The 24,702-nt window shown below is 40.3% G+C and overlaps 1 protein-coding gene across 5 annotated transcripts in view; it reads left to right on the top strand.

Annotated features, from left to right (window-relative positions):
• The window catches only part of LOC130534091 (ryanodine receptor 2-like), a 52,026-nt gene that overhangs the window by 16,190 nt on the left and 11,134 nt on the right, over positions 1-24,702 (top strand). For 2 of the 5 annotated variants that reach the window (XM_057047983.1, XM_057047979.1), the window contains exons 35-95: positions 162-388; positions 728-941; positions 1,011-1,616; positions 1,692-1,892; positions 2,010-2,115; positions 2,193-2,333; positions 2,505-2,781; positions 2,875-2,989; positions 3,166-3,298; positions 3,488-3,591; positions 3,751-3,886; positions 4,343-4,529; positions 5,031-5,139; positions 5,666-5,786; positions 6,097-6,269; positions 6,616-6,836; positions 7,158-7,248; positions 7,337-7,477; positions 7,913-8,076; positions 8,278-8,356; positions 8,457-8,546; positions 8,636-8,776; positions 8,865-8,942; positions 9,104-9,179; positions 9,272-9,395; positions 9,642-9,757; positions 10,018-10,094; positions 10,726-10,847; positions 10,996-11,045; positions 11,162-11,222; positions 11,606-11,853; positions 12,187-12,268; positions 12,851-12,981; positions 13,061-13,381; positions 13,465-13,702; positions 14,184-14,271; positions 14,362-14,448; positions 14,723-14,884; positions 15,055-15,117; positions 15,666-15,794; positions 15,930-16,042; positions 16,421-16,529; positions 16,832-16,965; positions 17,638-17,689; positions 17,802-17,858; positions 17,999-18,098; positions 18,247-18,326; positions 18,651-18,727; positions 18,825-18,898; positions 19,098-19,175; positions 19,498-19,586; positions 19,764-19,892; positions 20,007-20,111; positions 21,062-21,143; positions 21,247-22,520; positions 22,649-22,698; positions 22,862-23,006; positions 23,098-23,184; positions 23,890-24,105; positions 24,235-24,365; positions 24,446-24,488. In XM_057047983.1, coding sequence (XP_056903963.1) covers positions 162-388; positions 728-941; positions 1,011-1,616; positions 1,692-1,892; positions 2,010-2,115; positions 2,193-2,333; positions 2,505-2,781; positions 2,875-2,989; positions 3,166-3,298; positions 3,488-3,591; positions 3,751-3,886; positions 4,343-4,529; positions 5,031-5,139; positions 5,666-5,786; positions 6,097-6,269; positions 6,616-6,836; positions 7,158-7,248; positions 7,337-7,477; positions 7,913-8,076; positions 8,278-8,356; positions 8,457-8,546; positions 8,636-8,776; positions 8,865-8,942; positions 9,104-9,179; positions 9,272-9,395; positions 9,642-9,757; positions 10,018-10,094; positions 10,726-10,847; positions 10,996-11,045; positions 11,162-11,222; positions 11,606-11,853; positions 12,187-12,268; positions 12,851-12,981; positions 13,061-13,381; positions 13,465-13,702; positions 14,184-14,271; positions 14,362-14,448; positions 14,723-14,884; positions 15,055-15,117; positions 15,666-15,794; positions 15,930-16,042; positions 16,421-16,529; positions 16,832-16,965; positions 17,638-17,689; positions 17,802-17,858; positions 17,999-18,098; positions 18,247-18,326; positions 18,651-18,727; positions 18,825-18,898; positions 19,098-19,175; positions 19,498-19,586; positions 19,764-19,892; positions 20,007-20,111; positions 21,062-21,143; positions 21,247-22,520; positions 22,649-22,698; positions 22,862-23,006; positions 23,098-23,184; positions 23,890-24,105; positions 24,235-24,365; positions 24,446-24,488 — 9,255 coding nt within the window. The remainder of the gene's footprint in view (positions 1-161; positions 389-727; positions 942-1,010; positions 1,617-1,691; positions 1,893-2,009; positions 2,116-2,192; positions 2,334-2,504; positions 2,782-2,874; positions 2,990-3,165; positions 3,299-3,487; positions 3,592-3,750; positions 3,887-4,342; positions 4,530-5,030; positions 5,140-5,665; positions 5,787-6,096; positions 6,270-6,615; positions 6,837-7,157; positions 7,249-7,336; positions 7,478-7,912; positions 8,077-8,277; positions 8,357-8,456; positions 8,547-8,635; positions 8,777-8,864; positions 8,943-9,103; positions 9,180-9,271; positions 9,396-9,641; positions 9,758-10,017; positions 10,095-10,725; positions 10,848-10,995; positions 11,046-11,161; positions 11,223-11,605; positions 11,854-12,186; positions 12,269-12,850; positions 12,982-13,060; positions 13,382-13,464; positions 13,703-14,183; positions 14,272-14,361; positions 14,449-14,722; positions 14,885-15,054; positions 15,118-15,665; positions 15,795-15,929; positions 16,043-16,420; positions 16,530-16,831; positions 16,966-17,637; positions 17,690-17,801; positions 17,859-17,998; positions 18,099-18,246; positions 18,327-18,650; positions 18,728-18,824; positions 18,899-19,097; positions 19,176-19,497; positions 19,587-19,763; positions 19,893-20,006; positions 20,112-21,061; positions 21,144-21,246; positions 22,521-22,648; positions 22,699-22,861; positions 23,007-23,097; positions 23,185-23,889; positions 24,106-24,234; positions 24,366-24,445; positions 24,489-24,702) is intronic. The other 3 variants (XM_057047982.1, XM_057047981.1, XM_057047980.1) reach the window with 3 other exon arrangements.

Below are 24,702 nucleotides of genomic sequence, written 5' to 3'. Positions count from 1 at the left end.
ATAATTATTTGCCTTGTCTGCTTGATATGTAATGTATTCTATTTTTTAAAATCGGATTAAATATTCTTTACATTTTGGCTTGTTATAAAAAAATTTCATGATTTATGTTTTAATATTTCATTTGTCAGACTTTGTTTGATTTTGTTTCTTTCTTTATCCAGAACGCGATGCCACTGTCTGCTGGTTTGCTTCGCAGTCAAAGGTGTAACACTGCTCCCCACTGTCCACCAAGGATCCAGGTCCAGCAACTCAAACCAGTTTCATGGACAAGGCTTCCCAGCCAGGCAGTGAAGGTGAACGTGGACCAGCCAGATGTTTACAGAGGATGGAGAATCCAATGCTCTGAGGCCCTGCAAGCCATGAACCTTCAAATTCCGGATGAAAACAGGTGATACATATGAATAATAAGTATAAATCAAATTTATTATTGCAACAGTGAATTATTAAAGCTCACCAATAATCACCACCTGGACCCTCTAGACTTTCCTCTTTGTTATTGATCCACAATAAACCTGTAGATGCTCCTCTCCCGTGCCAAACATTGCTGTTGTGTTGTATTGTTGCCTTTTATTCCTCTTTAGTTTGGAATTTGACACTTTGGAGTTTTAGACTTGATTCCTTCTTTGTAGATCTTAAATATGTGCAAAGTTAACGCCACTTTGAATTAAACCTCAGGAAGCATCTATGCTGAAATCCTCATTTGTTGTGTGTGATAAACTATGTTTAGGTCTTTTGACATTCTGGAGCTGTCAGAACTGGAAGACCTTTTGACCTTTCATCACCACACTCTCCGCCTCTACTGCTCTTTATGCTCCCTTGGAAACACCAGAGTCAGCCATGCCATTTGCAGTTACATGGACCAATCCCAGATCCTTCATGCCATTCAGAACCCTCACCTCCCTGGTTTACTGCGCTCTGTGTTTTACGAGTTACTCATTCAGGTTAGTCTTGCTTTGAGTTTATCGTTTTTCACTGGATCCAATTGAATAATTAATATTCTTGTTCTTTAGGTTCACCTTAGCAGTCACACTACAGCCTACCTAATGATGAACCATGAATACATTGTCCCAATGACTGCAAAGGCTAGAGATATCACCCTTTATCCCAGCTCCTTTACTGGTGATAATGGTGGAACTGGTATTTCTAACTTCAGCCATGGCACATCCCTTAAGCCACAGATGCATTCCTCATCTCCTTCTTTTGTCCAAATTTATGAAGGAAATTATGCAGCTGAAATAGCCCTGGAGGACAGTCCAGAATTTCCCCTGGATGTGCTGAAGAACCTCACTGTACAGATGTTGACAGAGGCAGTAGATGTTCTGCGCCAGAACCTCAGAGATCCAGTAGGAGGCAACATTGAGCTTTTGCTGGTTCCTTTACTTAAACTGGTCTACTCTCTGCTGGTTATGGGAGTGTTGGAGGATGAGGATCTAGGGAAAGTACTAAGACTACTAGATTCAGGAGTCTTTTTTACAAATCTCCAAAGTCCAAAGGATAAAGAAAAAGAAGTTGAATGTGATGATGAAAAAGAATATAGTGATAGTCAGCAGCAAAAGGAATATGACCATAAAGTAGGACTTCTTCAAATGAAGCTTCCAGAACCTGTCAAACTTGAAGTGAGCAAACCAAAATTTCTTCCAGATTGTTTGAATGTTTTAAGCTAACTGATCTTTTCTCAATTTCATTCCCAGCTCTGTCGCCTGCTGTCCTACCTGTGTGATTGTCAGATGCGCCAGAGAGTTGAAGCTGTGGCTGCTTTTTCTGACAGTTTTGTGGTTCAACTACAGGAGAACCAACGCTTCCGCTATAACGAGGTCATGCAAGCTCTCAATATGTCTGCTGCTCTTACTGCTCGCAAGACCAAAGAGTTCCGTTCACCTCCATGGGAACAGGTTATGAGAATATCATTATGATAGTCATATGATATCATATATCATTATGATAGTCAACAGAAGTTGTGAGCCTTTAGTTGTAATGGGGCTGGACATTTTGTGGACTTAATTCTTTAGATCAATATGCTGCTAAGATTCAGAGATGATGGGGTGAGCTGTCCTTGTCCAGTGGAACTCCAAGAACTTCTGCAAGAATTCCATCATCTCCTTAAAACACATTGTGGTAGGAAATATTATTGGGGAGAGATTACCCTTAAACTACCACAATGGAAATGCTATTTCACAGTTTTTTTTGTGTAGGTATTGAATCAGAGAGTGATGGAGAAGGTGAAGAGGTTGCTGAGGCATCAGTGAAAAATTTACTTCTCAGTCAAGTGGCGAAGGTCATTGGATTGAAGCTCAAACCCTTTGAAGTAGCTGAGAGTAAAGCTGTCAATACTAGTAAGTGTGGACCATAGCCTTTTCTTCGCCATTCTGATTTCTAAAGAGGAATCCATCATATTAGGAATGCTTGAAGTACATATTCATATTTATCTATGCATGAAGAACACAGATGATTTTGATTGATTTTATTAGGATGCTGGTACATTTTATTTGTTCACTCATCTTCAGAGACTCTAAAAGATCTGATCTCTAAGACTATGGTTCACTGGTCTCAAGAGGCTAAGATGCAGGATCCAGAGCTGGTTAGAGCTGTCTTCTCACTGCTGCATTGCCAGTATCAAGGTCTTGGGGGCCAAATGGCAGGACCACTCTCCAGGACCTACTCAATCAGCCTGACTTCAGTGGATGACACCATGGCGCTCCTGTCCTCTCTGAGCCAAATCCGCTCCCTTTTATGTGTCTGCATGGGAAAGGAAGAAGAGAAACTTATGATCAGGAAACTGGGGTAGGTGATCGTTTGCTACATAACATGATGCATCCTTTGATGAGACCTGGCAGGGTCATCCTTGTTTTATTGTATTTATTGTGTTATGTACAGGGACATAATAAATAACAAGGTTTTCTACCAACACCCTGATCTAATGAGGACATTGGGAATGCATGAAACAGTAATGGAAGTGATGGTCAATGTTCTCGGAGAAGGAGAATCAAAGGTGGGACACATGTCAAGCTGTTTATAATAACATTGTGACGTAAAATTGTGACATTAACAGTGTTTATTCTCTAAAGGATTTAGTCACAGGAGAGGAATACCAGTAAAGTAAAAAACATTAATTCAACTCCAGTTAATTCTGTGCTGTCTTTCCTTGTGTTTATGTTGTTTTGACAGGAAATTACGTTTCCAAAGATGGTTGCCAGCTGCTGTCGATTCTTGTGTTATTTTTGCCGTATCAGCCGTCACAATCAGGGAGCCCTGTTTGATCACCTCAGCTACCTGTTGGAAAACAGCAGCGTTGGACTTGGTAGTGTTCACAGAGCTAACCAAGCAGAATACACATTGAAGATGGTTTGTGGACAGAATAAATAGGTTCACATGTGATGACCTCTACACATAAACACAGAGAAAATGATTCATTTAGTGAATTTTTAGCTGAATTTTTCAGTTGAGCATTGAGTTATTTCTGCATCACAGTTTTATCTTTGTCTCGTAGCTTCACCGTCCATGCGTGGTGCAACTCCCCTGGACGTTGCAGCAGCGTCTGTTATGGATAACAATGAGCTGGCCTTAGCACTGACTGAGTCTGACCTACAGAAGGTGATTTTACTTAAACCCATCGGTTTCAAAAGCTGACTGAAGCCATTTGGTGTCTCTCTTACATCCTTTTCCTCCACATCCCCCCAATAACAGGACTAATCACTTTGATCTCTGTGCACCTTTTAAACCCCTTCGTTGTCTGTACTATCCTATGTTCAGGTTATCCAATATCTTGCCAGCTGTGGACTGAAAAGCTGCCCAATGCTGTTGGCTAAAGGTTACCCTGATATTGGATGGAATCCTGTGGAAGGGGAGCGTTACCTGGACTTTCTACGCTTTGCTGTCTTTTGTAATGGTAACCTCGTAGTTTGATTAATAAGAAGCTCTGTGATCACTTTTAAACTTGACAACTTTCAAGTATCAAAGCATGTTTCCATAGTTGTGTTAAGATCCACTCGCTCAACCTGAATGCATTTACAAACCTATTTAAAGGATACAGCAAGTTCTTGTGCTCCAAACAAGAATATCTTCAGTGTGCATGATAACCTCTATGGAGTCTCTGGTATTGATTTCTGTTGTTCTGCATCAATGCCCAAGAGTCAGCATTTACCTTCATTCACTGCCCTTGAGAACATTGACTGCCAGCTTTTATTGGCTTTCTATATCATGAGTCAAATAGCTTTTTGAAATGTACTTTTTATACCTATGAAACATGTGTGTGGTACATTTACATTGTATTATTCATCAAGGCCTCCCATTGCACCAGAAATGGGAAAAACCTGTTTCTCTTCTCTCCATTCCTTCATTACAGGTGAGAGCGTAGAGGAGAATGCTTATATGGTGTTGAGGCTACTGATACGTCGACCTGAGTGTTTTGGCCCTGCCTTACAAGGAGATGGAGGAACTGGTCTCCTAGCGGCCATGAGGGAGGCCATCAGAATTTCAGATGACCCATCCATTGACGGATCTTCCTGCCCACACCAGGCCAACAGAACAATGTCAGTAGTCAACATTTGGATGACTTTCATGGTGGAGGAGTTGGCACATTCTGTTCAGTTCTGGGGTCAATTCCAGCTGTCTAATATGGAATTTGTTCTTCCATTACTGTGTGAGCTTTTTTCTGGGCACTACTGGTTTTCTCCTACAGTCAGTTAGGCTTTAAATTGGCCCTTGAGTGATGTAGTGATAATGCGTTGAGGGTGTGTACCTGCCTCTCACCTCCTAGTGTCACAAGGTGAGAGGCGGGTGTGTACACCTTGTGATGTGGCTGTTGTCTGCTTTAAAGTCTTTATTAATGGACACTGAGCAGTCGAGTACCAACTGGAAGATTAGCACAAAGTGTGCACACAGTACTGCAGCTCAGTTATGATTTACTCTCAGATGTCATCAGGTTAATTGTTGTTTATCAGGACAAGCAGGGAATATATTATGCTGGCTAGAATAGAGCATCAAGTTCATTTTTTCACAAGCTTTGACCATTCTGCTGATTCCTCCAACAGAGACGTTGTCCAGGACAGTGGCGATGACCTCATTCATATGGGACATGCGATCCTGACCTTCTACTCAGCCCTTATTGACTTGCTTGGCCGCTGTGCTCCAGAGATGCATGTGAGTGTTTTCTCAATGTCTACAGCCTTTCTACTTAAAAACTTACTAATGCCTGATTCAGTAAAGCCCAGTAGAGAAATACAGCAAATGACATACATTCATTAAAATACATTTATATGTTTAGCTAAATACTCCCAAAACACACATGATGAGTAATCACAACATAAAACATTTCACATGTAAACTTTAAGGGAATGCATTAGAATTAAGTCAAGGTTTTTGTGAAATGCTTAGATTTAAGAAGTGATTGATTGAATCAAGATAGACAGAAAAACCTTTACTCTAATAACAGCTTCATTTTTAATCATAATGAAAAATATGTAACGTTTTTTGTCCATAATTTGACATCTGTAATTCAATTATGTATTGAATGACACATAAAAGAAGATATTTTTATATTTTTCATTAAGTTTGATGATTATGGTTTTTTGCTCTTATCTCAAACATCAATATATGAAATTAATCGAACATTTCATGAGATCAAAGAGGTATCTGACTCGAGCTGGTTTGACTGACTTTGTTTCAGTTGATTCAAGGTGGGAGAGGAGACGCTCTCCGCATCAGAGCCATTCTGAGGTCACTTGTGCCCGTTCACGACCTTGAAGGCGTCATCAGCAGCTCCTTCTGTGTCCCTTCAGTATCTAAAGGCAAATTAAAATGATTGACTACACAGCATTCTAAAATGCTGCTTTTGTCATTGTTACTAGTTAATCTCACCAGGTAAATTGAAGAAAGAGGAGGATACGTTTCTGCTTCACAACTCATCACATTAGATGACACTGATAAGAAGTGATTTATGGTTAAATTCTGCCTGATTTCCTGCCGTTTCCCTAATGGACACCCCCTAAAGGGATCAATAAAGTACCCTGATTCTGATTCTGTTGCTCAGATGTTGATCTAGGGATCATGTAACTTTGTTGTGCTCAAAGTTACTCTACTTTTCATTTTTATTTACAGATGGTTGTGGTATTGTTGAACCCAACCTTTCCACGGTGTTTTGTCCGGATCACAAGGCAGCAATGGTTCTGTTCTTGGATCGGGTTTATGGCATAGAGAAACAGAGCTTCCTTCTCCACCTAATAGAAGTTGGGTTTTTGCCGGATCTTCAGGCAGCTGTCTCTCTTGACACGGTAAGGAAAAAAATATTCCATTTAATTACTCTCTCCACATGCTCGAAGGTCACATTTTAATACTAAGCAACAATTTTTGTCCAGTGGTAAAGCTCTAGAAGGATGAGGGACTTTAGAGGATGTTTGGAATAGCCAGATCATTCAGCTGTGTGGTTTGCTGCTTTCCTGATTTGTAGCATTGTTGATAAAGCAGAGGTTCAGCACAAATCCCATGTTCCTGCTCTGATCAACATCCACAAGGTGTCAGCAAAGAAGTGCTGCATATGTGTAAAGTAAATGTGTGATTGAATTATTCCAGTTTACTGTAACTTTTGTAAATGTTATCCTCCTTTTCCCCACGCTGCAGGCTGAGTTGGCATCGACTGACATGGCTCTTGCCCTCAACAGATACTTGTGTGCCAGCGTGCTTCCACTGCTCACCAAATATTCAGCCCTCTTCTGTCATCTGGAAGATCACATCCTACTGGTGGATTCTCTCATTCAGGCCATTTACAGCCTCTCTAATGCTCTTAGCTTGACAAAGGCTCAGAGAGACACTATTGAAGACTGTTTACTGGCATTGTGCAGGTCAGATTTTAAGTCAATGTTTAATCTATTGTATGAACTAATTGTCTGTAAAGTATGTATTAGCCATTTTCCCCTGTCCAGTTACAGCACATTATCTGTTCCCTGACCTCAAATGGCTGAATTTATGTTGAGAAATGAGGACTAGACAAAAATCCAGCAATCACAGCTGCACAGTCCTTATCTATCAATTCTCTCTTTTCATGACTAAATTCAGTGAGAGTTTAGGTTGGTCAAACCTTTTTATGGCTCTCTACTGAGCCCTATCTTTGTACTGTATTTTTCTGCTCATCTGGTTAACTTTGCTCTCACCGGTATCCTCAGTAAACTGCAGCCATCTTTGATGCAGCCTCTTCTTCGACGGCTTGTTTTTGATGTCCTTCACTTGACAGAATACAACAAATTGCCTCTAAAGGTGATGTAGAAACACATGCTTCAGCTTAAAAAAGTAAAATATGACAGTTAATCATGTTAAAATTACATATTTTGCCTTAATCTACCAGCTTTTGACTAGTCACTACGAGCTGAGATCCCAGTACTACTTGATGGTGGGAGAGCTGAGCCACCACAGTTTGGCCTCTGAAGAGGAGCTCCATTTATCTCAGAAGTTGTACTGGAGTGTGTTCAAAGCCGTGAATAAGAAAGTAAATTATACCAAATATCTTTCTACACACAGATCATCTAAAAATGAGCTGACAGTGTAATCTCACCATGCATTCAAAGCATGTATTTTAATCCCCCTCAAAGTCTGTTGCACCAGGAATGTGTTTGATTTTCTCTTGCTGGTGTTTTTCACCCTGTAGAAAAGGGAAAGATGTAGTGGAAGATGTAACATATCTTAGACATTTTTCCTTGCATGAGTATTTTTCACAATTACTGCGCCCGACTGATTTAGAACATCAAAGATTTCAATTCATCAATCAAATATGCACCAAATTTGTAAGGGGGCAGGGGGTCCTGCCTCCAGACATAACATTCCTGAGTTATGGAACACAACTTTACGCAAGGAGAGTACGGTAACAGCTCTATTCTCAGTTTCCACCATTACACTCTGCTTTGTTTCCAAACCTCAACTGCAGCCGTATGAGCCTCAGCTGTTCAGGCTGTGTGTCCAGTGTCTGGCGGCTGTGGCCAACGCTTTGCCTCCTGATCACAGCGACACTGGTTACCAATCTCAAGCTGAAGGAAAAGCCTCCGCTGACACAGATGGGCAGTTTGACCCCCAGCCTATTGATACCTCCAAGTAAGACCATCTCCATGGATACTGATTGATTTTTAGATCAAAATAAATTCATGATGATCTTCCAGATTATGAACATGAGATTGCATTTTTTGGGCTGGATTTAATTGTGGAGCTGCCATTTTTATTATTAGGTGTCACTGTCTCAATATGCATTTTTTTAAAAAATGTGCTGCATTAACTTGATTTCTTTCTCTGTTTGAGTGTTTCTGTGCCAGAAAGATTAGAGTTTATAGTGAACAAGTATGCAGAGCACACTCATGAGAAGTGGTCACTGGACAAGGTACTGCTGCCAAATTAAATATATACTACAGCCTGTCAGAAGTGTTGGTAAATTTGGATATTGTGAGCAGCGTTTTTGTAATAGTATGTTTTTGTGGTAGTTTGCTAATGGCTGGGTCCATGGTGAGCAGCTATGTGAGAACAGCAAAATCCATCCTCTCCTCAAGCCATACAGAGCTCTCGCTGAGAAGGTACAGAATCAGTAGGCCTGTATGTCAGTCTACACATATCAAAACAGTTCAACCATACTTTCATTCTGTCCTTGTCTTTCTCCTGCAAGGAAAAAGAAGCATATCGCTGCACAATCAAAGAGACAATAAAGAGTATGTTGGCCTTTGGGTGGACCATAGAGAGGACCAAAGAAGGAGAGGCACGTGAGGTGCATACCTGCACACGCAGAGTCTCTCAGTCTGGACAACAGGTATGAGAACTGTACTTTACTGGGCTTCATAGCACTTCTCTAAGTAGAAGTTTTCTAAATTACACCTTTTTTTTGTTTTTGGTTCTAGCTGTCATTTGAAGGAGCATCAACATTCAGTCCTAAAGCCACAGACATGAGCACCATCACCTTATCCTGGGATCAATGTGTAAGCGTTTCTCCTTTGTTTCTTTTTTAAAGAACAGCGAGCATTTAAATATTATAATCTTTATAAATGTATAGACCTGTTCATGTGATCATTATTAAAACTAGTGCTGCAAATGTGCATAAAATAATACTTCTCTGTTTGGTCTATTTCTTTGTGAAAAGACAATGGCTGAACAGTTGGCTGAAAATTACCACAGTTCCTGGGCAAAAAGGAGGAAATTAGACTATGAGACTAGAGGTACTGTGTCATTGTTTCAACTGTTCTGTTATTTGTCCTCTTATTCAACCCTTGGAACCACAGATCAGCTAACAAATATTTATTTGTGTCAGGAGGTGGCGGTCATTCCATGATTGTTCCTTATGATACCCTGACTGCCAAGGAGAAGACCAAATTTAGAGAAAGGGCCCAAGACATCCTCAAGTTCCTTCATCTTAATGGGTACACTGTGTGGAGGCAAGTACAGAATGAGCTCATGGCTGTAGGAGAGCAAGGAGGGTTTGAAAAGTACATGAGTTCACCCGTTTAGGTCAAAAGAGTCTTAAAGTTCATATGTTTCACTTTGACTGACTCTCCCTTTGACAACACAGCCAGTAAACTGTTTTATGAATGTAATAATTTGTAAGTTATTAAACTATTGAAGAATCTGAGATGTTTGTTGAAGCTGTTGCTTTGAAATGTTTGATGTCACTGTTACCACAGGGATCGGAGGACAGTGGAGGTAGACTTTCCAGCTGTGGCCAATTGCTTTGGCTCCACTCTGCTCAAGCAGTTTCTTTCCCACACTGAAAATGCCCAGGAGCACATGCTGGAATTGGGTATGATTATAGTGTGCATGAATGCAGACTGAGAAAATAATCATGGCTAAACAAAAAATGACTTCACGGGACCTTTTTGATCATTTGTGACAATTTGTGACCTCAAAACACAAAATTATTTATAGATTATTTTCAGATCAGCTCCGTGTATACGACTAGCAGAAATAAAGTCATGCTTCCCTTTTTCAGTATATCTCTGTACAGCAACATCTTTTAAAGTGTTACATGCATTGACTTCTTAACTGTTTGTTTCTATTCAGAGGTGATGCAAGCCAGAGGACAGATGTATAAGGGGGAGCGAGCTCCACAACAGCAACCAATACTGTTTTTCTACAAGGTTAATCTCAGATTAACACATCTCTAAACTCCCTAGAAATCACCTTTCTGTTCAGTGTCTTACATTGATTCAATTCTCTTCCAATTTAACTTCTCATTGGCCTTTTTGCTTCATTCCAATTATGTCATTTAATGACTTTTGTTGGATGACTGCCATGGGCAAACCATCTAAAATAAAGCCATCATGGCTGTGTAATATAACCATTTGTCATCGATTGCCTTCATAATATTGATCAATGCATGCAGTTCTGCATCGCAAATGAGGAAACTGGCCTCTTTATAATTCCTGGGAGGCCCAGAGTCAGACCCTTTCAATCAGGACTTTGACCATGTCACCAGCCAAATCTCAGAAGCTCCATAACCTCTCAGCCTTTCATGCTTGAATATTGAGCATGACATATTTAGCCTGTTTCTGCCAAGGTTAGCTACTTTGTCCATCATATAAACTCACTCCAGTTAACTTACAATACAATCGCCTTTGTAATTATAGCAAAAATCATTTTAAACAAGAACTATTCAGATGCCTAATGATAAGCTGTATTTGAAATAAAGCAGCAGTTAATTAACCAGGAAGCTTTTTACGTTTATTTATTAAAAATGTAGTTGATGCTGGACTTCTCTCTGTGTTACAGGTTATCCTACCTCTTTTGGAAGAGTATATGAGAACCCACCGTCTTTATTTTCTGTCCTCCTCTATGAGCTCAAGGGGTATAAGAGGCCATGCGTCCAACAAGGAAAAGGAAATGATTGCTAGGTCTGTAATATCTCTTCAGGGTTACTGACACTGTTGCACATAGTCATTCACAATTTCCCTGCAATATTTGATCTTTTTCTTTGATCCATTTCTTTCTACAAAAGAGAACTAGTTCTGACATCCCTCTGATTTCATGCCCCATATTCAGCCTCTTTTGTAAGATCGCAGAACTCATCAGACACAGGCTGCCACTCTTTGGTAAGGATCATGATTAAAAGGATCTTTTTTCACTAATAATATTTTTCCTAGTTTACTCTTTGTCTGACAGTGAGTGTGTGTTTTTTATCTTTATTGTGTCTTCTGTACTTTCCCAGGGAATGATGCCTCTACGCTTTCAAACTGCCTCTGTGCTTTGGCTCAGGCTCTGGATGCCAGGTAGCTAGTAGGCACTGCTGTCAGTCTGCTTAAATTGCTTTACTTGCTGTCTCTGTGGTCCCATCGGTGTCACATCAGCACATGACAGATAAGATGACTGTTTTAATTGAGCTACTGAGCGCATTGACTCCCGAAGGACCGTTCCTCTGATGCATGACAGTAGGAGTATAATCTTGGATTTGCAGTGATTGCTGTCATTCAAACTTGTCTGTTTAGAGCTTTTAATTGCTTTGATTAAAGATTATAAAAAAGCACTAGAACCAAATAACATTTCATTCATTAAGCATTCATCATCTGAGTCTGTTTGTTAGAAAGCAACATGTATGCTATTATTTGAGAGAAACGCAACATCTAGACCTTATAAAGTGTTCTTTCTTCTCTAGAACCTTGATGAAGTCGGCCCCGGAGTCTGTCCACTCGTCTCTGAATTCATTTTTTGAAACATCTGCAGCTGATCTGGAGATGACTGTGGAAAACCTTTCTATGAACATGGCTTGTCTGCCTCAGATTAGGAACCAACATGCTAGAGGTGCTGCCAGAGTTCTCAGCCACACCAGCTCTGTTCTCCTTCCTATGCTCACTTCACTCTTCCAGCACCTTGGCCTCCAGAACTATGGAGGAGACCTCCTGGGTAATGGCTTCCTTGTTGTGCACCTGGAAATACCAACTTTAACAAGATAAAAAATATGATATTCCATCATTTGGCTTGTTTGCTTTCATCTGTATGTTATGTAATTGGATGAACAGCTGGTTTCCACACCCCTGAAATCACACAGGAGCTTCTCTCCACATTACCCTGCCATATCTTTGAACTGCCTTTCTCATGGTCACAGAGCAACAAGAGCACATTTTCTCCTGACCAGCCAAGTTTCGGTCATTTGCAGAATCTGCAGCTGACCTTCCAATTCAGTGTCCTTGGTGTTTCGTTTTGATCTGAAATTCAAGTTTCTCCTTGTTTTTTCAGTAGGGAGTATCCAGGTTTCATGCTACAGGATCCTCAACAGCCTCTACACGCTTGGAACGACCAGCAGCCTCTACATGGAAGAGTAAAGAATAATCCTTCTTTATTTGCACCGTTACTTTGCTTTTGTTCATTTTTGTACTTGTGATTATCATCGTTTTATGAATTTTTGCAAGGACCCAAATGAACAAAAACAGACAAATCCCTTTCACCAAAGTCTTTTAAAAGCAAAGAATATCTCACAAGCATTAACAGAATTTCTCCTCAGTGAGACAAAGCAAAGGGCCACAAGGTTCCATGACACTGGCCAAAATTTAAACTGCTCCATGAAATGCAGACTATTTAGAACTTGTATAGTAGAAGGGAACACAGTCTACATACACATATGCATACATACACACAGGTATATGCATGCAAGGTTAGATAATTGGGTATAGGTGAGAATGATCAGGGCCTGGAAACATGCAGGAAATCAAAGAGGAAGAAACATGAGAAACTAAACCAAAACAGGAAAATATCTTCAAAACATCAAGACCTGCAAAAATGCGTCACACAGGCTACTGTTGTCTTATTCATCTACTAGGCTTGTATCAAGGTTATTAACGCTAAGCTGTGGAGTTCGGACTTTAGTCATGTTCTTATGTGCTAACGCAACATTTTTGTGCAGGCAGAGGCCAGCAGCAGGTGCTTGTCTCGCAGCACTGACAGGAACTTTTCCTGTATGTTTCCTGGAGCCAGCTCTAAATCAAAATAACCCTTACTCCATCTATAATACCATATGTGCCTTGGAGAGAGAAGGTATCTGTTTTAGCCTTTTGTAGCCCATTGAATCCGATTTCAAAGCAAAATCCTGAAACCCAGTCTGATTCTCTTTTAGAGCTGGGGCTACCTGATCATGTGGAGGACGTGTGTCCTCTCTTGCCTTCTCTGGAACAGGCTTTAAGAGATGTGAAGCAGCTGGCTGGTGCTGGGGCTGGAGCTCGCCATACCCAGTACATTCATGTCACTGAGGTCATTTTACCCATGCTGTGCAGCTATATGTCTTTTTGGTGGTCCTGGGGACCAGAGGGACATCCGGATAGCCCTATGTGTACCTCTGTAACTCCTCACCATGCTAGTGACCTACTTGGACATGTCCTCCGTATTATCCACAACCACGTGGGCACCAGTCAGGGTGACTGGATGAAACAGATGGCAGGTATTATTGGTTATGTAAGATACTGGTGTGGATTTCAGAAATACTTTTAAATTTCTCATCATTACTGTGTCCGTTCCTCTCAGTTCACTGCCTGTCAATCATATGTCATGGTCACTCTGAGCTCCTAAAGACTCACTTCCTGCCACTAATGGGAAAACTGAAAAAGAGGGCAGAAAGTGTGCTGCTGGAGGAGGAGCGGATGAAAACAGAAGGGGGTGATACTTCTGAAGCAGAGCTGGAGATACAGCAGAAGTTCATGGTGCTGGTGGCCGATCTCTATGCTTTTTACCCCCTCCTTATTCCATTTGTGGATTCTAATAGGTAAAGAATCATAAAAATGAGTTTGATTGCTAAGAAAAACAGCTCCAAAACAAGTGTTTCATAAATTTAATATGAACCTGTAATTAAGTTCCAAATAAGGAAAATTTCACTTATCAATGTCTAATTCTGTTTTGATTAATCTCTGAACAATCACTTTAATTGCAGATAAACAACAAATCAACCTAGTACTCATTAAACAGCTAGGCCTGCGCATGTTGGCTGTTGTTTTGAACATCATTCACTGGATGACGTTTTTTCAAGCAGTAAATTGTCTATTTTCAAATTCTTCTTTTTGATCTTTTTGAATCCCTCAACATATTCTTAAGCTGCCACAGTCTTCTTTCCCAGACAGCTCTTTGCATGTCATCATGGTGTCCACTCCTACTTCAACAGCTCTTACGTGCATAAAGACGATAGAAAGATTGTAACCACTATTTGAGCACATGTTTATATTCTGTTCTTTTATATGTTTTATCCTCAGAGTCCACTGGTGGAAGGAGTCAAACCCAGAGGCTGAGCAGCTGTTTCTCATGGTGTCAGAGGTCTTCATATTCTGGGCAAAATCTCATGTAAATATTACAATTTGTATACCTCTTCCTTTTTTATAAATCCACAGTACTTTTCCTGTAAATATTTAAAGTGCCTTTAACTGACAACAGAACTTCAAGTGGGAGGAACAGAACTACGTGGTCCAAAATGAAATCAACAGCTTGCTTTTCTTGGTCAACAGCGACAGTTTGTCCAAGGTCAGTCATTTTCTAATTCAGGGTATAGATGTTGTGTTGTGTTCTCTTCTATCGTCGGTCGTCACTAGTGCTATGCCTGTACACTATAAAAACTATTTGTAATTTTAATAAGTGACATTAAGCAGATTTTTTTTTTTTTTACAAATTAAATACTATTGTTGCTTTTCTTCATGAGATTGTCATTGTGAGACATGAAACCTGATGATAAGCTGTGAAGCCTTCATGGCATTAATGGGTCAAGGCTTTTGTTATCTTTATGGTTATCAATATTTAGCTCAACCATGAAAAAAGGAAGATGAAGAAAAAGGGGGATCGTTATTCCACACACACCTCTCTCATTGTGGCCTCCTTGAAGAGGTTGCTCCCCGTGGGACTCAGGAATTGTCTCCTGAGCGACCAGAGTCTTATAACATTGGCTAAAAATGGCTTCGCCCAGGTCAGTTGCAAATGTGAACACACACCGTTAATGCTCAACTTGAAGACAAAACCTTATAAAATGGTTAGTTGGTTTTTGTGATGGACTGTGATGTTAGGAGATTGTGTTAACAGTGAGTGCCTTTAAATGTCTCTTGAGAATTTAATGATTTGCGCTCTTGATTTGCTCAGAAAAACCCTGAAGATGAAATTCGAAAACGCATTTTTAGCAACTTCACACAACTTCAGAGTCAGGTAAAGACCAGCACTGTGCTTTAATGCCTGTTTTATCAGAATATTACAAATATGTTTGGGAACTAATTTAATTTGTTGTGCATGAAAAACATTAAATTAAAGAAAATAATCATTCTCTTTTGTATCCCACACAAGTGGAAATAAAACACAAGAACCCAAACTGCATAATATCCCCCCTACAGTCTGAAGGCAGAATAATTGGGTGATAAATCAAACCTCTTCAAACCTTTTTCACCCATGTTTAATAATCTGAAGTTAATTTGTTATTGTCTGCCCAAGAGTCAGAAGGTGTAGTTCATATTTTAATAACTCGTTAAACTAGGAAGCAAACATCCAGATTTGTTTGACCAGAAGTGAAATTATTCAAACCACAACATTTGTTCCATGATTTGCTGGTTCTATACAGGAAAGCGAATGAGAGCAACAACATGTTTCTTAAATGCCAACAACTCCCAACCAAACTACCCAGTCCATGTTTTTAAGTTTCAATATAAAGTAGGTCTCAGTAATAAGATGCCATTAAACATAAAGATTGTTGTTTTTATTAGGATCAAAACATTTTGAACGATAAAACACACGATGCAGAATATGGACGACAGCGAGGGACGATCCCTGATGTCCAAACGACTGTAGAGAAGATTTTGAACATGGGTCGAGTTTTGTGTTACCTGGATCAGGTGAACCTTTTCTTTAATTTAAAAAAATACTCATTGATATGGTTTCATTGTTCTGTCAAATCTTCATTAGAACTGTTAACCCGTTGAAAACCTCAGAAGCTTCTTTTCAGCTGTGTCTTTTTGTCCTGTGATTAGGTTGAGCACCCACAGAGAAGCAGGAAACCCACCAGACACAAGATCTTATCTAAACAGAGGAAAAGAGCTGTAGTGGCCTGTCTGAGGATGGCTCCCCTCTACAATTTACCTAGGTACAGACTAGCACACACCAAAAACTCTTTTATTTCATGCAGAGTCAGTGTAACTGGTTTGGTCTTGGCACTCCCCATCACTGTCACAACAGAGGGATTAATATCCTCTGTGAATGATCTGTGGGTCTGAACCTAGGAAAGAAAATCTATGAACGTGAGGAACAAAAGGTATTTTTGGCTGTAAGGATTGTATTTTAAAACTAGTGGCAAGTTTAAAAAAGGAAAATCGTGGTTAAAAAAATAATCAATTTGTAGTATCCCGTGAACTAAAGTGTCTGTGTCGTCCTGTACTGCTGCTCCTTTCTCTGTCCTGTATTGACCTTCACCTGGTGGTAATTGCACAGATGCAAAGATATTAGTTTGCAATTTATTATCCAGGCACAGGGCTGTCAATCTCTTCCTCCAAGGCTACAATAAAACCTGGATATCAACTGAGGATCACAACTTTGAGGAGAAGCTTGTGGAGGATTTAGCCGTAAGTGCAAAAGTAAGTTGCATTTAAATTATTTCAGTAACATTATCTGTCTGTGAGGCTAAATTTGATCATAAAAGATCTCTGGACCTTGATCCCTAAATCCTCGTTGAAAGGACCATTTCCTTCTCTAGGATGATTGAATTCTGTGGTTTCCACCAATTTATTTTGTAAATTAATAGATAGTAAAATGGTCTAATGATGTTCATTATGCATTAACAGGTTTAAAAAGGAGCTCTTTCTTTTTATTTCTAAATGTTTTTGTTCTTTGTTAACTGTTTTAAAACTGAAATGGGCGCCTCTGCTATGGTCTGGAGCAGGAGAAGAGAGCAGCAATGGAGTTGTGTGGAGGTGGGAGAGAAGAGGACGACAGGGGAGACGGTGCCAAAGCCATCGATCCTCTCCTGCAGCTCATTACACTCTTCGGTCAAACTGCACTGATGGACAGACGGTGTGTGTGTGTCTGTGTGTGTGTGTGTGTGTGTGTCTGTGTGTGTGTGTTTCTTGTAGTGTTTCATTGTAAAAAGGTCAGTAGAGTAAAAACCTACTTTCATTTATTGTTGCTCAATCTCATTTTAACTTAATCTTTAAACTTTCCCATTAATTACAAAATAGGCCAGAAACATCATGTCTTTTCAAACACTTTCAACAGTAGTAAAACTCATCATATTTTAATGCTTTCCAGTCATAACTAATAGTTTCAATTACTGTTGAATTTTATAGTTATTTATGACCTTGAGCAATCAGGAATTCTTTAGACCAAATGTTTATTTTCTATATAAACCCAGGATTTATTTAGCAGTAATATCAGAACTGCATAGGTGTTCTTGGTCTTGCTGCCAGAGAGCAACATTAATTTATCCACGTCTCTTATCAATAGAAACACATCAGTATTTCGTGCGTCTTCACTGCAGAGATGTGATAAGTGAGATTCCATTTGTTGTGATCTGCTCAACCTGTTTAGTTTAACTGGGCAGACACAGACTCTGACTGCTGGGACTCATCTACAATGTTGAGGAGCATGTTAAATACAATACATAGATAGTGTAGAACCACTTTCAGTCCCTTGCATTCCCCTTTTTTTATACAATTGCACTAATCCTATCTGTCTTTCCATCCACAGTCAGCTTGAAAATGGTCACCTGTACCAGTCCTATGCTGCTATTATGGCCAAGGTTGTCAAATAAAATATGTTTCAAACTGTTTTATTCATGATGATGTCTAAATTTACAGCTTCATTGATTTTTTTTTTTTAACTCTTTCTCTGTTTTATGTTGACTGTTGCAGAGCTGCCACAGAGAGGACGATGGTGACAGTAAAGAGCAGGAGCTGGAAAGCTTTGAAGTGAATTTCTTTCTTCTTTAAAAATTGCTCTTATTTAATGTAGCTGTACTTTATCATAAGCCTACATGTAAAGTAGACATTCAATCAGTACATTTGAAGTACAATGAGGTTGCACTAAACATTTTTCTTGGGAATTCCAGGAGAAAGAATTGGAGAAGCAAAAGCTGTTGTTCCAGCAGGCCAGGCTTCATCATCGTGGAGCTTCAGAGATGGTCCTGCAGATCATCAGTGCCAGCAGAGGTAGGAAACCTTAAATACCAAATACCCTCCATTTTTGAGATGCAGTTGTGTCGCTGTGATGAAAGTATTCTCAAGAGGTCTGACCCATAGTAGTCAGTCAGCATTACTCTTTACGTCCTCTGATTGGACAAATGTCTCTTGTCCTCAGGGTTCATGGGCTCTGTGATTGCTCCTACGCTCAAGCTCGGAATCGCTCTTCTCAGTGGGGGAAACGCTGCCGTTCAGCAGGTACAGTCCCAGGGATGCAACAGTCTTTATGACATTATCATTTTTAGATTAGTATAGTAATCTATACTAGCGATCTATTAATTTTATATATAATGTTGAATTACTAGCGTCACCTAGGTAGTAAGTTGTGTCAGGTAGATAAGATTCATGACAAATTAGCCACTAAAACATCTTGGAAGAATGTTTACATCTTAGAAAATGTTTTGATGGGCAAAAATGAAATAAATTTTCAGTATTTGCTGTTTGTTACAAGCTGCTCACCTGAGGTAAAACGTGTCCTCAGGTACGATAATCTAATGAGAGTTGTGATTTTTTTTTTTGAAGAAAATGCTGGTTTACCTGATAGAGAGGCGAGACCTTGGCTTCTTTCAGAGCACGGCTGCACTCATGCTGTCATGTAGGTGAGTGACTGCAAAAGAAAAAGGTCTGAAGAGAAGAGAACCCTCAGACCTGTTCTTTTTTTCACGTGTCCGTGCATGCGTGCACTTCTGCTTTCAGCGTTCTGGATCTGAATGCATTTGAGAGGCAGAACAAAGCAGAAGGATTAGGCATGGCCATGGATGAGAGCTCAGGTACTGCATTCATATGGAAATCCAAAAGGAAAATACATTTCTGTAAGGCCAAGTCCTAGGCAGCAGTCAGCTGTGAGATTCCCATCCTTGAATATTCGTACACACTCTGAGTTTGTACCACACATCACCATCCTGCTCTTTGCCTTTCTCAGCCACTGGCCACCTTCACTCCATCTTGACCAGATTTTTTTCCCAGCAGATAAGGTGATGCCTGATAAAGATGTCATCTGTGACCTTTTCCGTTTCCTTCAGCTGCTTTGTGAAGGACACAACTCAGGTTATTTTCCCAACATGCATCACACAGATTTATTTACACTTGACATCACATGAATTAGGCCTTTTCACCTTTGCACACCCACCCTGGTCCAGTTTCTCAATATGAGCTGTAAACACATTTGAGTGTTTTCTGGCCATTTCTGCTGGATTCCTGACACATTTACATTCTCTGCAACCTCATGACTTTAAAATCACTGAATTTGGAGCAAAATCTGAGTCGTAATTGTTCCACACGCATTAGTTCTCTTTAACTTCACATCCACAGATTATTATTCTGCTCTTTATAATGCATTTAATATTCCTATCTCTTTTTTGTGACTCAGATTTCCAGAATTACCTGAGAACACAAACAGGCAACAACACCACAGTCAATATCATCATATCAACTGTGGATTATTTACTGAGATTACAGGTAACGAGTCATGACTGTTTATCTGACTGTCCAGGGAATACTTTTAAAACCACATTGATAGCTATAGTGGTGACTGTGGGAACAAGTTTAAGAGTTTAATGGGGATTCTCTGAAACTTGATTCACTTTCACTTAATTCAGTGGCTGGATCAATCCCTGAGCTGAACCTTTTCTGCAGGAGTCCATCAGTGACTTCTACTGGTACCACTCAGGAAAAGGTGTGATCGATGTTCATGGGCAACACAACTTCTTCAAAGCCATAGGAGTGTCCAAACAGGTCTTCAACACACTCACAGAGTACATACAGGTCAGTCAGTTTTGATGTACCCTGTTTTGTGTCTAATGTGAGCTCTAAAGCATAAAAGTTGTCTGCTGACTGGATCTGACACGAACAGCTCACACCAAGACTGTTTTCTTCCAGGGACCCTGTGCTGGGAATCAAGAAAGTCTGGCTCACAGTCGCCTGTGGGATGCTGTTGTGGGATTCCTTCATGTCTTTGCTCACATGCAGATGAAGCTCCCTCAGGTAGAATTTAACAATGTGCTTTATTTCTTCATACTATTCAGCACTACCAACATCCTTTTTTACAGTGTAATTTGGCAACAATAATAACATACAAATAAAAGAGGACAAACTGAGACCCAGTGACCCAGAAAGTCTTGCTGCTGCCGTGAAACCGGATGTGAGCTGTTGAGCTGCTCATTACTTTTCACAACAGTTTAGAAACAGAGTTTCTGGTACTTAGCCCTTCAAGTCCCTTCATCCCCTAATTCTTGATCCTTTGTCCACTGATCCTAAATTCTAATCGAAGTTCCAGTTTTGTTTTATCCATCTCAGAACAATATCCGGATTAAATCCAGTCCCCTTCCAGTCTAACCTGGATTTAGTCTTCGATGTAGTCATCTTCTCCAGCTAAAGGCTGTTACATGCTTTGCAAGAACATGGACATTTGTTCATTTTCTCAACATGGTGAGAACAAAGCAAATCTCAAGGCCAGGACATTTCTTACTTCAACAGAAACCCAAGTGTAAAATTTCCAGAAAAGTCCTCTTAGACACCTCCCAATGCTGCACACATCATGTGTATTCTTCATATGTACACGCTGGTCAGCCTTCGCAAATCTGATACACAGGAATCGCCATCATTTGTGCGTGTGTCTCTCTTAAGCACAACAAAAGCACTGCCAGGTTCTGATGGTCAAACAATAGTTCTCGGACACCAGGCAAGAAAGCTCGATGAATCTGATGGAACTCCCAGACCAGGGCTGCAAGGACAAAATGAGTGAGAAGTAGTTAGCAGCCTTTAGACTACTGAAGCTTTATTCTGTCTCACCTACAAACTCCAAACCATCTCTAACTCCCCTGTAAGAACAGTCCTTATATAGCACATTTAATATAATGTGTAATCCATTACCGGTAAAATGATACAACAGTTGTGTGCAAATCGTATGTTGTATTTTCTTTTTGTCTGTACAGGATTCAAGACAAATGGACCTTTTGATAGAACTCTTGGACTTACAGAAGGACATGGTGGTATTTTTGCTTTCGATGTTAGAAGGTAAATTTAAGCTTCTGTTATCCTCGTTGCCAGTTGTTAATAAATCTGAGGCTATAATTTAGATAATTGTTATACTCTTTCCTTGCCACTCTCTGTCTTAAAGGGAATGTTGTTAATGGAACTATTGGAAAACAAATGGTGGACATGTTGGTGGAGTCATCAGGCAATGTTCAGATGATCCTTAAGTTCTTTGACATGTTTCTCAAACTGAAGGATTTCACCTCATCAGATGTCTTTAGGGCATATGACCCTGATTTTAAGGGTTGCATCTCCAGAAAGGACTTTGAGAAAGCTATGAAGAGTTGCAAACGTTTCTCTCACACTGAGACTCGCTTCCTTATTTCCTGCATGGAGACTGACGACAGTGAGGCTGTGGATTATGTGGCCTTCGTGAATCGATTCAACGAGCCAGCTCAGGACATCGGCTTCAGCATCGCTGTTCTACTGACAAATCTGTCAGAGCATATGCCCAACGATGCCCGATTAAGGACATTCCTGGAGGTAGCAGAGAGCATACTGACTTATTTCCAGCCTTTTCTAGGACGTATTGAAATTCTTGGAAGTGGGAAGCGAATGGAACGCGTCTACTTTAGAATCAGTGAATCCAGCCGCACCCAGTGGGAGAAGCCACAGGTCAAAGAGTCCAAACGGCAGTTCATTTTTGACGTTGTCAATGAAAGTGGGGACAAAGAGAAAATGGAAATGTTTGTGAATTTTTGTGAAGACACCATCTTTGAGATGCAGCTTGCTGCCCAGTTATCTGGATCTGGAAACGAGGAGAGGCGTGTTGAAACCAGGCCAGAGACGGAAGATGGGCTGGATAGCAAAGGAATATCTGTCATTTATCAGTGGCCGTTACTGATATCTGCACTTTCTGTCAGACACGTCAAAACGCTGATGAAGATGACTCTGAAGGACATTTTTATTTCAGCCATTTTCCTCCTCAGGTTTGTTTTTATGGCTCAGATCAGATGTATTTGCATTGGGATTCGCAGCATCTTGTATGTGCTGTACAGGGCTTTTCTAAGTGGGGAGCTGATAGAGGGAGCTAAAAAGGTGAGGATCTTGGAGATGCTGGGTGGGATCCTTGAACCAACTCTTGATGAGGTCACCGGAGGGCCGAGTGGCGATCAGCTGAGGAAATACTCCTGCAGTCTGACTTTACAGGAGGAGACAAGTGGCATCAGGCAGGCAGAAGGTGTAACCTCCACCAGAGACATGGATGGACTATCCAATGTATTTGGCCTCAAAGTAAAGAAGGAGGGAAGCTGTTACAGACTGATAGCTAAAGACCTTACTGACAGTCTGACAGACCTGTTTACCACAACATCCGGAAGAGTTAAAGCTGCTGAGGTACCTGAGAAGCACCAAGAGACGGTATGCTTGATCTGATCAATGAAAAAACATCATCTTGGTGATAGCATATTCCTCCTGTTCCTGTTCAAATGTTTAGACTACTTTGTACCATCCTTTCCTTCTTTTATGATTCCCTCTTTGAATCCTAGACCCACATTTACAAAGAAGAACAAACAGAAGAGAAAGGGACTGACAGAAAGTATGTTTGCTTTTTTCTTAAATCCTCAATAATCCTAAAAGTGGACTCCAGTAACACATTTAGCTTTGCTGACTTTAAATGCTTCAATTACAAAACAATTTAAGAAAGATAAAAAAATATGTCTTCTTAATATCTATTCTAAATCCCCTGACTCTGTTTGCAGAGGGATTGACATTGAGAAGAAATCTGAAGTCATTATGATGGAGCCAAAATGGAGAGCCAAGAGCCACCCTCAGAAGTCAGAAGAACCTGAAAACCAACAGTCGGCTCTCTGGGGGATCATAAGCACCCACAACAAGAGTATGCTGGTAATTGTCAACAACAGACTCTAAGGAGGAGACAGCAACAGATGGACATGCTTATTTATTTATTCTCTTCATTTGGATCTTCATCTTGCAGAATTACTTTGCAAGGAATTATTATAACATGAGAGTGTTGGCTCTGTTCGTCACCTTCGCAATTAATTTCATACTCCTCTTTTATAAGGTGAGTGCATCAATTTGATTGCAATATTTGTATTATGCTGCATTTGGTATATAATTATCTTCATCGAAATAGTTGTATAGATACTTTGACTCTTTTTCACCTACTAATATTACCCCATATTCTTCCCAGCGGCCTCCTCCGGGGCTAAATGGCAAATGTAGATTTTTCCAGTCTGTTCTGGGTCTGTGTCTGGCCCCCTCCCACCAGGACATACCTGGAACACCTCCATAGAGAGAAGTCCAGGCTGCATCCTAATCAAATAAACCCCTAAACCCCTTTAACTGACTCATCTCAACATATAGGAACAGCAGCTCCACTTTGAGTACTTCTTGAGCTTCTTGAGCTTTGGTCACTGTCCACAGCTCATGACAGGAGGAGGGTCAGAAGAGAGAGACTTACCCTATTCATCCTCTTGTTCTCTTCAGTTCAACAGGTGGTTAAATCATCTGCATCCCTGTAAAAGTTGCACCAGTCTGCCCAGCAATCATCAATATTTGAACCCCTTCAATTCAGACAGCAGCAACTCTCTGACAAGGGGGTGGACAACCCACGGTTTTCTGTCTGAGAACAGCAATCTTGGACTTAGAGCAGTTGATCATCATCCCAGCCACTCACCAACTCCACTGACAGTATTTGAAATGTTTTAGTTAACCTAAAAGCCTGTTTGGATTAAACCCTTCCCTATTTTTGGTGTCTGCTTCCCAGGTGGCCTCCTCGCCCACAGCACACGTAGAGGGAAAGGAGACGACACCTCCTTCCAGGCAGGAATCATATTCTGCTGGTGATGAGGATGAAGAAGATGGCACAGTTTATTTTGTTCTGGAGGAGAGTAGTGGATACATGGAGTCATCCCTCCATTTCCTGGCTGTAGTGCACACGATCATCTCTTTCTTCTGCATTATTGGTTATTACTGCCTCAAGGTACCACGAGCACAGTCACAACTCCTGAAGGTCTTAATGGTGCAGACAGAATGACTAATGTAGAAGAACAAAAATTACAATCAAGCACAGATTAAAGAGGCAAAGTATCATTAGTGCATCACTTGACAGGTTCCACTGGTGATCTTCAAACGTGAGAAAGAAGTAGCACGAAAGCTGGAGTTTGATGGATTGTATGTCACCAAGCAGCCCCCTGAGGAGGACATCAAAGGGCAGTGGGATCGACTGGTGGTTCACACACCGTATGTTCAACAAGTCAGATCAGATGTTAACATTCGCAAATCTGTAATAGTTCATAGCTTATACTTTTTTATTTTTTTAGATCCTTTCCAAGTAATTACTGGGATAAATTTGTGAAGAGGAAGGTAAGAGTTTTTCATTATTACTTCATTGTGCCGTATTTTTTTAAATTAGATTAAGATTAAGATTAACTTTATTCATCCCCGTGGGGAAATTGAATTATAGTAGCAGCGTATGCAGAGTAAAGAGACAGAAAAAAAAAATACAGATAAGATTAGACTGTTATAAGCATATATACAGCATATATTATAAGCATATATATATATAATATATACATAA

This window comes from Takifugu flavidus, chromosome 11 (assembly GCF_003711565.1).
Source record: "Takifugu flavidus isolate HTHZ2018 chromosome 11, ASM371156v2, whole genome shotgun sequence".
Lineage (NCBI taxonomy): Eukaryota > Metazoa > Chordata > Actinopteri > Tetraodontiformes > Tetraodontidae > Takifugu > Takifugu flavidus.
This window is presented reverse-complemented; position numbering and strand designations above follow the sequence as displayed.